General features: G+C 40.2%; 1 protein-coding gene across 1 annotated transcript in view; it reads right to left on the bottom strand.

Annotated features, from left to right (window-relative positions):
• Positions 1–244: 244 nt before the first annotated feature.
• fig4a (FIG4 phosphoinositide 5-phosphatase a) overlaps positions 245–13,914 on the bottom strand; it is a 43,618-nt gene continuing 29,948 nt past the window's right edge. The window contains exons 21-24 of the mRNA XM_034143498.1: positions 12,117–12,315; positions 6,464–6,549; positions 4,293–4,367; positions 245–1,195 (exon numbers count right to left, since the gene is read on the bottom strand). Of these exons, the coding sequence (XP_033999389.1) occupies positions 1,018–1,195; positions 4,293–4,367; positions 6,464–6,549; positions 12,117–12,315 (538 nt within the window). The 3' untranslated portion in view covers positions 245–1,017. The remainder of the gene's footprint in view (positions 1,196–4,292; positions 4,368–6,463; positions 6,550–12,116; positions 12,316–13,914) is intronic.

Raw genomic sequence — 13,914 nt, 5'->3', positions numbered from 1 at the left:
GACACCTGTGGTTGAAAGCGGAGCGCTAAGAGTGTGACAGCGCAGAGAGAAAGTGTGATCGACAGAACAATGGGAAAAAGGGTGAGTAATGAGTGTAAAACAAACGTGAGGGAGACAGAAGAGGTGGGCGGGAGTGATGAGGACAATTACAAAGACGCAGGAAAGGAATAATAATACATTTTAGTGAACAAAATCGAGCACAAACATGAGGAGAAAAGTGCCAAAAGGAATCAAATCTGTCACATTTTGTTAATAAATAAATGTTTAATTTAGAACTACTGTACAAAATATCCTCTGACATGTCCAAATGCATTTAGACAAAACAAAATCAGTGTGCGGTTTTGTAAACTAAGGATGAGGTTAGATAAAACACACAATATAAAAGGCAGACAAAAGAAAAAGGCAAATGACCTGGATACACATTTACATGACATGTATGACTCGCATAATGACATTTGTTGATCCACATAGTTTTTGAGAGTTTTTGACAACAAAATACAACCCAGGCATGGCGCTATGTTTGAACAGAATTAATACAAAAACATCTCTGAGGTGGAATTTAAAGCATTATAATATGAAGGGATGGATTCAGCATTAAAAAAATCATAATACTGATAGAGTCAAAACAATTCAAATTATTTTGACATGTTCAAAATATACATATAATTGAATAGAATTAAAAAAAAGAATTGTAACTAAAATGTAAATAAAGGAAAATGACACACAGAACAAAAGAAAAGCACCATATACTGTAGGCAGCTTGTTGAGGCACATAATGAAGCTATTAAAACACATTACTTAGATTACAAATAAAAATAAACCTGCATGGTTTCGTACTTGTACATGACACCTAGGCTGTACATGCGCCATTGTCTTCACTATGGACAGTCTACTCCCTGCAGAAACAACCGAAGAAGTGCGAGAAATCTCTTTCGCCTTCTTTACAAACTTACCGTTGTGTCAAAAATGTTCCTACGCGCTCTGATTGGACTTGATGATCTGCATATTGTCTGTGTCTCACATGTATCTGTTCTTGACGTACTCCCTGTACATCATCATGTCCTCCCTGCACAGCACCCTCACCTGGCCCTCCCCCGTCATCACATGGCTCTCAAACTCATCGCGGCTGTCCCTGACCACCTGGGGGGGGGACACGCTGTAGATGCTGTCTTCCGGGAAGCAGGACACCGGCTCTCTGAGAGACAGGGACAGGGGAATTTAAAAAAAAAATGGATTTAGTGAATAACTCAATTTGGACAATTCAAGTGGTGGTGGTGGTGGAGCACGAAGCCATGGTAACCTACAGTTGTTGCTGGTCAAAAAGAGTACCAAGGACTGGAAAAATGTTTTAATCTAACAACATCTTGTGTAAAGCAGCTGGAGAGAGTGAGTCAATGGCTGCTTTTGCAGGAGAATTACTGATATTCCTTGCAGAAACTAGAAAGCATGTCTCATCCTCTGTAGGGTGGATTATTAGCTGGTCAAGTTATCCACTCAGTGCAGCAGCTGCTCAGACACACCGCTGCATTTCAAATGAACCCCCCCTCATTATGGGCTGTAATAAATCCACAACACAAGCTCTGGTAAATCAAAGAGGCCTTGACATAAATTACTAACACAGTAAGTATCATTATTGAGTCCTCGAGTGATTTTTAAAAGGAGTACTTCACCCCCGTAAAGGATCATTTATACATCATTTACTCATCTCTTGAAGAAAATGCTTGAATCCACGGTCATGAGAGAAACATGAGAGAAGTTCCGATGAATTGACATAAATGGGGGGCAGTCTAAACATCCATCAACAAACTCTCATACAACTCTTACAGTACATGGGGCTGACTAAATGATATACAAATGGTCATTTCGTTAAGTATTCCTTTAATGTTTATTAAAGTTCTAACAAGGTCAGAAGATGGCAGAACGGCTGGTTAGGGTGTCGGCTGAATTAAATGAGGTAACATAAGTCTAATTAGGTAACATAAGTCTAATAATGAATACAGGTTGCGTAACATATTTGATAGCACTTTTATCACGCGTGAAAACACTATATTAGTCGGCTGTCCATTCATCTGGAACTGTGACTTATAAGCTGATTATAATTTGAAGCGGGAACAAATTAGCACAGCTCACTGAGGCTCTCAACAGGAATCTGTATTCCGAACACTTCCGCTTTATCTCCAGCTTTGCCTATCTGTCCTCAATAGAGGAACCACACAGAGGGAGGTGTCGGACCAGAGGGCTCCAAAAGGTAAAAAAAAAAAGGGAATAGGGTGTCATAACAGTCTTAGAATAGCACTGTTGCACAACAGAAGAAACACCTGGCTCGTGGACCCAGTGGGCCTGACACGAGGATCAGAGAAACGGACCAATGAACGGCCAGAGAGATGAAAGGTAAACATATAGGCGGACCAGGAGAGATGTAAAAGGATGAAGAGACGTTACGAGTCCCTGCTGACCGAGGTAACTGGTGAACACTAAGCCCTACTCTCAGTCTGCCTCCTGTGTGACATGCATACAAAACTAAATTATACTGTAAATGGCATTTCCTTTGCGCAAACATATTATGTAAAGAAAATGAAAGCCAAACACACTTTTAAAAGTCACTTGACCTCCTGTGAACTCCTGGACAGTTTTGACCAAGTGTTCTCCGCCCAGTTAGTGTCAATTTCACATGACCATCACCAATAGTGATCATTTGCTCTATCTGGCTTTCTAGACATAGTTGTCCTCTTCAAGAAATCTTCTCCTCACCTCTAAACACTGTCTCTAACTGTGCATTCACGTAGCAAAGTGCAGCACAACATGAAGAACCCACAGGTATATCATTGCCTTCTCTCCATACCATTTTTAAACTCTGTACAGGTAACATTTCAACAATTCACCAGCACATCTTGCCTTCTGGATGTATTCTTTCGAACCAAACACTTAAACCACCTCCTTCTGAATCTTCTCGTGAAAGCCTGTGATTTAAATACATACTAAAGTCTATATATTCTGAAGAGCCATTTTTTGCAATTTGAATGCTTTCTGGGAATATGTTAGTGAGAGTGGGAGCTGGAAAGAAAGAGAGCAAGACAAAGAGGGACATGACTAATGCATCTGTGTGGCTGCACATCGCCATGGCACCTGTGGTTGGGTTGTGCAACCGGTGGAGGAAATAATGCTGGCTGTGACACGGCTGCAGCATGGATGCAGAGATGGAGATACAAAAGTGCACGACTAGACGGCTCCTCGGAGATCACTCAGTGCATCAATTGTGTTTAACATGCTGTAAGGCTGATGGGACATCCTGGGAACTCTCTGTCTCTCCTGGCTGGCAGTGCCTCATTCAACATGTTGAATTTGGATCTCTGCTGCTTGACATCCTCCTTGAAGAACCTTTTTTGGTATACGTTTAATACGTTATTTATAATTTCTTGATTGTAATGTATTTGTTTGTCTTCTCTGTACACACATCTATTGCCCTGGACATCGAAGGAGAAGGATCCCTCCACTGTTGCTCCTGAGCTTTTCTTCCCTATTCAAATGTTTCTCCTCATCAATCTAAGGACAGAGGGTGTCGTTTTCTCATACTGATATTCTGCACAAACTGTGCTGTTGTATTTGCTGTAAAGTGTCTTTACTGTAGGGTATTTTTATTATATGTACAGCACTTTGGCTCGACCAAAAATCGTTTAAAAATGTGCTATATAAATAAAACTTGATTTGATTTGAATCAATCAATCAATCAATCAATCAATTAATTAATGGTTATTTATATAGCCCAACATCACAAATGTTACATTTGTCTCAGTGGACTTTACAGTTTGTACAGATCATGAATATGACACTCTCTGTCCTTGGACCCTCACATCGGACAAGAAAAAAACTTCCAAAGAAACCCCACAGATAATGGGGGAAAATGGAAGAAACCTCGATGAGAGCAACAGAGGAGGTATCCCTCTCCCAGGACGGACACACCTGCAATAGATGCCGTGTGTAAATTGAAAAGATAATACATTTACAACATACTGTAAGTAGTCAAAATGCTTGAAAATGCTCATCCTAAGCAAGTGTAGAAAAGACCAGAGGGTGTCAGTTTGCTGTACTGATGTAAAGCCCCCTTTGTGAATTTGTGATATTGGGCCATATAGATCAAATTGACTTGCCTGCTAGGAATGTTGAGTGATATTTGAAAAAGAGTTGGATAACAACAAGCCCATAATGCAACATAAGGCTTGACATCACACGTGAGTGAGGATAAATGACTGTGATAGGTGTGTTTGGGTTCATTTGTCACATGTTTTACTCACAAGCTGATGATGTTTGCTGGGTTTATTTGTTCTGTTCTCTCCACCCTGTGCTGGCTCTCGCCCAGATGTGCAAACCTGCAAAATGAAAAAAGGACAAATATTACTGCAAAAAGAGTTTATGCACAAACTGATCACGTGTCAAGTTCGCATTTGCTTTATCAAAAAGCCATTACAAAATGTAATTAGGCAACAGTGTAATTCATCTCTGAATGACCCTTTCATTTAGGTTTATAATATCAATTTTTCAATAAAAAAATACTCAGACAAACGTATTTGTCAAGATCTTGGAGTCATTAAATCTTAAATTACCCCGCAGGTTATTTCCCTCGCAAACACACAATAATATGCAACAGTTGAGAGTTCCCCTCTGGCTCTTGGTTATGCTTTTTTAATATTAATGCGCTGATTAGCAGAGCTTTGGCTGCAGCAGCTAACATCTTTGGAGCCATTCCAACTGCGTGCCTCAATAATAAATGTGTTTTCATTCTCATTATGTGGAAGGAAGACATGAACAATATTCTCCATGGCAATTTGGATGTGATTTATTTGGGCTAATGTCCCTGCTTCAATCACGCTACCCAATTGAGCCTGACATTACAGACGTTAGTTAAACTTTTTTAAATGTGGGAATGTTAGTTTATCTATTTGTTTACCTGCCTGTCTTTGCTCTTTCATATCTGATCTCTTACATCTCTACACAACTAGAAGCCTTCAGTACATTTGTAGACATAATAGCTTAGAGAGCAAGGACACTTTATGCAAAGCATTGAGACGTATGCTCCATGTCTGGTGTTTATCGATAGACCGGTTTCTTTTCAAAAGTGCATTCCAACTCTCTATATTAGTCATGAAAACCCTATGTGTGGGGTCTGGACAACCCCCCCCCAAAAGATGTCAGCAAAGTCCAAGGGGTCATAATTAAAGTTAAAAAGATACAGAAAAAAAACAATCTTCCAGAAACCGACACAGAAAGGAAAACTTCCTTTTAAGGGATCAAAAGCATTTTTTTGTATTTGTTTGTATCGCAAACAAGAATGTTTAATATAAAAAGTTTGCCATGCTTTATAATTCATTTATAATATGTGCATGTATTTGCTGAAACGTGCATGTGCACAATTCATCTTGTTGATATTGCTTCGATAACAGGGTCATACAGCGAGTACCAAAATAATTCCCTGGACCAATTATCTTCAGTGTGTTGAAGCTATTTCAGCACCATCAAATGCATCACACTGTAACAGATGTGGCGTTTGCTTGCACAGAACAGATAGTTGTGTGTTCATGTTCAGAGCCTGACGACAGCATTTCACTGTGGATCAAAAGCTCAATAGCATCAACAAGGTTGGGAACAAACAGGGAGAAATTACAAAATGCGTCAGAAAGGACAGGGGAAAAGAAAAGAAAACTAAGGTGAAGGAAGAGAGAGGCGGACAGCAAGCAGAAATGTCAGAGATGAGATGCAAACAGCAGGTCAGAGTAGACAATGTTGGCTGCTGAAGCTGACAGCCCCGACCCCCGCTCTGAGTTCAAGGCACGTTGCAATAAAGAGAAAGCACTTTCCTCAGTACCAAGATCAAGATGTATGCTTTAGCATGGTGTCAAAAAACATGCTTCACACTGAGCGCTGAAGGCCAAACAAACACATGAACAGACAGGCAGTTGGAGTACTTAGGTATGAGACACGATAAACATTCAATGTTAAATGGATGCCTCTCTGTCAATCAACACTGAACCTTATTATCTATGTAAAGGCAGAATACATGCCTGAGCTGTAGTGTTGGATTGTGTCTCTACATTCATCATGCACCTACAACTCAACTAGTACAACATTATTTTCTAATGGTGAATTACATTTCATAACTTAAAAAGATTTATAGACACTAATTTTCTGTTCTAAGGGAAATCTGGAGCAACTTTTAAAAGGTGCTAACCACAGAAATTAGTCAATAATAACGTGTTTTTTGACACTAACTATCATTCAATTTGAATAAAACCCAACGTTTAGAAATGTCCATTGTTTAGAAATTGTAAAAAAAACACACGTATAAATTGTGATTGACCATGTTGTATAGACATTAAACATACTGTAAATGTGTAGTGTTGGAGCTTTGGAAAACAACTAGACATTTGTATAGGTTTGAAATAAAGTCCAGTATCGTTGTGATCATTACCTTTCGTAAATGAGCAGGTCTTTTTCAGCAGGAAGCCCAGACAGATTGAGTCCATATGGCTCCTTAGCTGACGGCTGCAGCGTCTCCTGAAAAGGTGAGAAGAGGGTAGGGTGAGAAGCTATGCGCATGTGACTAAAGCACAAACAAATTCAGAAGGATAGTTAGTGAAATACAAAGAACTCATCAGCGGGGGAAGCTGCTTGCTGAGCGCAAATCAAATTGACCGCAACTCGACATATAACATCGCACAGACAAGGTAATCAGGTTCAGCCGCTTCTCTACAACTGATCCTCTACTTAGGAAGAGCCAAGGAGTGTCATTAGAGCATCTATGAATGTCCTCTGATTGTTGGTGTCTGATGAGGTGGCTTCGTGTTCGGGGACAGTGCCCTCCTGGGGGTCTTCGTACGGACATATTAAACATAACAAACAGGAAATCAGATTAAAAAGGTCAGACCGGTTCAAGCTGAGGCTTTTATATGCAAAGTAATGTGTTATCAGAAATTGCCGTCATTACCGCATAAAATAAAATAAAAACACATACATTTATTGTAAACGGGGCATTGATCATGAGGCTATGCTCTGGTAGGAAATACATTATTGCACAATGAATTAAACTAGATCTTAAAGGTCCCCTATTAAACCACCAGACTCAGGGACAGTTTCATCCCACAGGCAATAAGACTGTTAAACACCTGAACTGTTGAAACAACATCCATAATATTCATCTGGCTGCTACTTAGAAATTATTTATCTATTTATCTAATATATCATATTTCAATGACTTGCATATAGACTCTTATTGCACTATTTCACAATTTCACTTTTTTAAACTATTTTTATTTTTGTATTACTATTTACTTGCACTATATTTGTCTGTTTATCTGTTTTATTGTGTTGCACTGTTGGCAGTGGCGGTTCTACGGGGTGGCAGCTGCCACCTCAGAAAAATGCCTTGCAACCCTAGTTGCCACCCTAAATGTAGGCAATTAATTAATTTATTATCCTGTCAGACTGAGGCTCAGTGAACTAAAGGACTCTGATTGTTCAGATAGTTAACTTTAGTCTAAGTTATCTCAGTGGGTCTCAAACGTTTAGGTCACGATTAATGTAAACAATTATATCCGAGGCACACGTTTATATGATCATTATAGTTATAAAAAAATAAGAAAATAAATGAAAAACAGGTTTGAAATACTATATGACAGTAAAAAAAGAATAAAGTTTAAAAGGGTGATTTGTAAAATATCCATAAAGAAAAAGTAAATCTGTTTACAGTTCTGTTTCATATGGGTGTTGGGAGAGGTATCCATAGATCTCTTCATTTTGCTCTCAAAGTGCACCAGATTGATGCATTTAACTTCAATATTTAAAAATAAATCTTCCCGGAGGAGCATGCCCACGGACCCCCCTATGTGAGGTCCACACACCACATATAAAAATAGCACTTTACCCCTGCTTACACCTATATGCCGTGAGCTGATTATCGAGCCTTCATTGTAACAGTGCGTGGGGATTGTTGCAGTAGAAAATTCCACTGTAGCGACCGGTACATTAATGGGAAACCCTAAATGTTTGAGCACCCTCTATGAAACGTCAAGCTACCCCACAGCACCCCCAAAAGAAATCTCTGGCGCCGCCACTGAGCCTGCAACCCCGTTTTGAAGAAATGTGCAGTGCAAAACAGGCTCATGCAGACACTAATGCTGTGATAAGACACACTTTTCTTTACCAAATATCAGCATTTTCTTTCTTTTCATTTCTTTGCACAGATTGCAAAGTGGCAAAGTATTATAACTTATTGTTCTAGCAAAGGGATTGCACAATTGTATTATCAATTTATTTTTTTGACCACACAGAATTATGGAGCATTGTTTTATTATCACTGTTCTAGCAAAGTGATTTTTTTATTTTTTTGAAAGGAATGCTCACGTTCATATTGATGTATTTTAATAAATGTTAACTTGGCCCATTACGTGACTATTTGTGTTGGGGGGCCCGACTTTTTTTTTTCTCCAAAGGGGAGGCCTGACAGAAAAAGTTTGAGAACCACTGCTTTACAGAGAGGGGATACGTGTTTATGTATAAAATACTTGAAAAAGTAGATTTTGCATAATAAGTGACCTTTAAGATTAAACATTGAAGTTAACCAATTAGTATAATGTTGCAAAATCACCAAAACTATGACAACATTTGATAAAAAATGTCTGGTGTGCTAAGGATATTACACAATTGTATGATACCAGGGAAGTACAACATCAAAACACAAAATATTCTTTGGAGTTTTTCCTCATCCGGACATAATATCATTTATGTTAAGCTTTTCAGTAACTTAGAAAAAATTATAGAAGATGATTTTAGCATTACGTTTAATTAAAGTTTACCAAGAATCCCAATCGAAACTGCATTTGTATTAAGTACTGCCGTTATCCATTAAGCCTTCCTATGAAATACAAGGCGAGTTGTGATATGATTACAGCTCAGTGCATCCGTTAGGAACACAGAGCGATTTACAGAACGGATCCAAAGGACCATGAGGCTAGTGGACACGTGCTCACCAAAACCAGAGGATCGTAGAGGTGAGAAAACGTTGTATGGTGGGATTATTATTAGTTTCCGTTCTCGGGTGGGAGGGCGGGAAACTTGTGTAAACAGCATGAATACATACATACCTTGTGGTGCGGTGTGAGATTGCGTGGATGGCGTTATATTTGGGGGTTGGGAGCTTTTTCTTGGCAGTATTCAGATCAACTAAGCATGTTTGACTCCTGCAGTGTAAAAACTGATCTTATATATTATGGCTTTTGTTATTTATTTATTTTTTAAAACACAGAAGTGCCATTGAGGTGATCTTTTGTAGGTGATAATAATAAAACAAAATAATAGAAAGGTACAAAAGCACTCTTTTGCAAAAAAGCCTGGGTCCTTGTATATATATATAATGTATATTGTGATATGTGGAAAGTGTTGTAAAATATGTATTTCACAAAGCATGTATTAACCATTCTGGCTGGAATTAACAATAAGTGTGGCAATGACGATGGAAATTATGTTTTGTATATTTTGTATCTACTGTGATTTATCAGTCATGACTGCTGACCCATATGTAAGCAACAAAGCCAAAACATTCTGTAATAAAGTGAATATAAGAATAAAACCTGGGAAGACTCGTGTGGTTTTAATGATAATAAGTGAAAAGTTGAGATACTTCATGACAATGAGCCAAAACGATGTAAAGGTAATATTGTCGTAAAGCAGGTCTCTGCTCATTTCTGGGATTTGTAGCTTTGGACTAACCAAGCTATCAGTATTTCAAGTATGATTTAACAAAGACAAACATTTTTACTATCAAGGTTCTATAAGACAGAGAGAAGCTCGCTTTCGGCCCCTAATCGATCTGTTGTTTTGTCTGTCTGACTTTTGTTTTGTTATGTTTGTTCTTGCCCTATTACTTGTAAAGCGACCCTGGGTCCCTTGAAAGGCGCTATATAAATCGAAGCTATTATTATTATTATTATGTAACAGCATGCACAGAAGAGGCCATTCATTTCTTTGACTGTATGACTGCAACATAATGCATTACATTTCCACTGTATGTGTATTGATCCAAGCTGCAGGGAGGCGAGAACGAATGAGGGACCATGTCTAGTGAACAACAGCTGTGAACACACAAACACACGGAAACACACACCTAATGCAGCATTCATATGGTGTGTGAGGGCACAGACGAGTGTGTAAACACATACTTGTTTATGCAAACGCACAAAAACATATTGTAAATCTATTCATGTTCATGCATGCACGCCCATATTGAGGGGTATATGAAATGAACATATGCAATTACATGGAAAACATATAGTAATGATCTAATGTTTAAATATTTCAACAGTGTCCTTCTATGCTGGCACTATGGCAATCCATTCTCATGGACGGCTGGCCGAAAATATTCATGACTAGCTCACTGCTCAAAACCCAGAGAAGAGCAGAGAAAAGCTTCAGAAAGAAACACCATAAACCAGTCGAGGAAAGAGACGGACGAAGCAGGAGTCTGAAGACTTTGCCTCCAAGTCTGGTCCTGTTGAACTATCTCCATTTCTTTTTGTTAATTCTTTTTTTGGGGGGCAATTTTGTAGCATCTTGTGTGATCTGATGAATGGCAACTAGCAAAACACATTGGTTTTACATTTCTGTTTGTCCACTGATTAAAACAAATGAGATTGAAGGTGTTAATCGGCAACTGTGAATGTTCAATGTAGGGTCCTTTCAATCATGAGTTCAGGCACAATGATGGCCTATTCGAGGCAAAAACAAGCAATTTTGGTGGACGTACGGTAACTATCAGCTAAATCCACAAGCAATTACTGTAGCTACAGTAGGAGCCATTTAGCTTTTACCATCTGTAGCTCTCTCTCAATACTGGTACAAGTTAACCTTTAATAATCCATAACCCATTCAATTGTGTGGAAGTTTCACAATATGTGATTTAAAAAATGTGATACTGATTTGAGCTTAAAAAAACTTTAATTTATCTTGCTGTCAGAGGATGAGAGTGGAGCAATGTTCGACATCTCTATCGCTGCTCAAACTTCTGATCCACTCATAACTGAATTACCCACAATCCTCAGGCAATTGGGCCTGGGGTTTGACGGTTGAAAAAAGTCATTTCATAGAGCTACTTGGGTTTAGAACAGAAGGTAGTCACCAAACCACACATACTCATGTTCTGGTGTTTCTGATTCATCCTTTCCACACTGACCCCTACCTGGGCTGATTATGTGCTCTGCTGAATTATGGAATCTGGGTCAAGAAATATATTTCACTGATCCCACAAGGGGAAATTGGATTTTTCAATGTGTGATGTTCACCTGGGGAATTCAATCAGATACTGATACTGTAAGATAATGACGCATTCTGGGAATCTGTTATAGAATAGGGTGAACGATATAGTGAGAGGTTCATATAAAGCAGCAATAAGGTCAGATTTGTATCTAAATCTGTGATGCAGAAAACTTTAAAGCTGCATTACTATATATGTTAGTATGACCAAATGATCAAACAACTATGCATACTGCGCAAGGTGTCGCTTGTAGTGATGAACATAAAGAATTATAACCAAATTGTGCAGTTCCCATTAGCTCTATAAAGTGACTTTTAGCTCATTTAAACTTCATGAGATAAAGTTTGACAGTGCCACCTCTCTTTATTTTCCCATAAAATAAACAATAACACAAGCCGTTTACACCCTCATCTCTGGGAGTTAATGCCACAGGCTGATTAAGTCAATATTTACTCTACCGAGTGACGCAAACAGAAACACTGAACTCATTTCTTCTGGGGACTCAGGGGGAAATGAAGAAATATAATTAGGGTGATACACTCAAATTGGAAAGCAGAAAGCTTTAAAGGCCCAAAATAAAGCATGTGGATGAACTGCAAGGACATTTCCCTGAGGTACTTAGAGGAGATTGCATATCCTTTAACCATTACATTATTATGTTAGGTAGGCAGCTTTGTTTCCTCCTTAACAATTAATACCATTAGAATTATTCATACTTGTGTTTACCCTTGAAGTGATCTTAATTTGACTGTGCATACGCTTACTAAATATAATCTCGTCTATCTGCAGACATTGTTGATGAGATGACTTTTAGTACCTCCTGTGTGCGAGTGCTCTCTCCTGATTCTGTGAGTAGCTTGATGGGGGTCGAGCGCTGAGACACGGACCCGTCGTCGTCGCGGTCGTCCTCGGAGTCGTCCTCTGAGGTGCTGCTGATGGCCTCCTCACTCGGGGGGGGAGGAGCGCTGGCTGCAGTCTTCCTCTGGAGCAGCGTCTCCTCCTTACTGCTCTTGTTGCTGCAAAGATCCACAAACAGCCACAATTACATTACATTGCATTTAGCCGACGCTTTTATCCAAAGCGACTTACAATAAGTGCATTCGACCAGGAAGATACAAACTTGAAGAAAACAGAATCATATAAGTACATCAGGTTTCATAGAGCCAAAACATTTCAAGTGCTACTCAACTGGCTTTAGATAAGCCAGTCCTTTGTTAGTATATAAGTGCTTTGATAGAAATTCTTTGTTAGTAATTCTATCGCTCGAAGTGGAGTCGAAAGAGAAAAGTTTTCAGTCTGCGCCGGAAGATGTGTAGGCTTTCTGCTGTCCTGATGTCAATGGGGAGCTCATTCCACCATTTTGGAGCCAGGATAGCAAACTGACGTGTTTTTGCTGATGGGAACTTGGGTCCCCCTCGCAGTGAGGGTGCAGCGAGCCATTTGGCTGATGCAGAGCGGAGTGCACGTGCTGGGGTGTACAGTTTAACCATGTCCTGGATGTAGGAAGGGCCAGATCCATTCACAGCATGGTACGCAAGTACCATTGTCTTGAAGTGGATTCTAGCAGTTACTGGAAGCCAGTGAAGGGAGCGGAGGAGCGGTGTGGTGTGGGAGAATTTAGGAAGGTTGAAGACCAGACGAGCCGCTGCATTCTGGATGAGCTGCAGAGGTCGGATGACACATGCAGGTAGACCACCCAGGAGGGAGTTGCAGTAGTCTAGGCGTGAGATGACGAGAGCCTGGACCAGAAGTTGTGTCGCTTTCTGGGTCAGGAGGGGACGTATCCTCCTGATGTTGTAAAGAGTGTATCTGCAGCAGCGGGTTGTAGCAGCGATGTTTGTAGTGAAGGACAGTTTGTTATCTAGGGTCACACCCAGATTCCTTGCGGTCTGAGTCGGGGAAACAACAGAGGTGCCGATGTTGATTGTTAGGTCAAGAGTGGGACAATCTTTTCCCGGAAGGAAAAGCAGTTCAGTCTTGTCAAGGTTGAGCTTGAGGTGGTGAGCAGATATCCACTGAGAGATGTCTGCTAGACAAGCAGAGATGCGTGCGACAACCTGGGTCTCTGAGCGGGGAAAGGACAGAATTAATTGAGTGTCGTCAGCGTAGCAGTGATATGAAAAACCATGCGGGCTAATGACTGATCCGAGCGAGTTTGTGTACAGAGAGAAGAGGAGGGGACCGAGAACAGAGCCCTGAGGGACCCCTGTAGTTAATTGACAAGGGTCGGACTCGGACCCTCTCCAAGTTACCCTGTAGGAGCGGTCTTTGAGGTATGAGGTGAGGAGGGAAAGTGCAGAGCCTGAAACTCCAAATTCTTGGAGAGTGTGAAGGAGGATCTGATGATTCACCGTGTCAAATGGAGCAGACAGGTCCAAAAGGATGATGACAGAGGAGAGGGAGGCTGCTTTAGCTGTGTGCAGTTCCTCAGAGACAGCGAGGAGGGCAGTTTCTGTTGAGTGACCTGCCTTGAAACCAGACGGGTGCGGATCCAGAAGGTTGTTCTGATGGAGATAACAGGAGAGTTGTTTAAAGACAGCGCGTTCAAGTGTTTTAGACAGGAACGGGAGGAGAGAGACAGGCTTGTAGTTTATAACATCGGACGGGTTGAGAGT

Source organism: Trematomus bernacchii, unplaced genomic scaffold (genome assembly GCF_902827165.1).
Source record: "Trematomus bernacchii unplaced genomic scaffold, fTreBer1.1, whole genome shotgun sequence".
In the NCBI taxonomy this organism is placed as follows: domain Eukaryota; kingdom Metazoa; phylum Chordata; class Actinopteri; order Perciformes; family Nototheniidae; genus Trematomus; species Trematomus bernacchii.
Note: the sequence above shows the minus strand (reverse complement) of the source record. Positions and strands in the feature narration are given on the sequence as shown.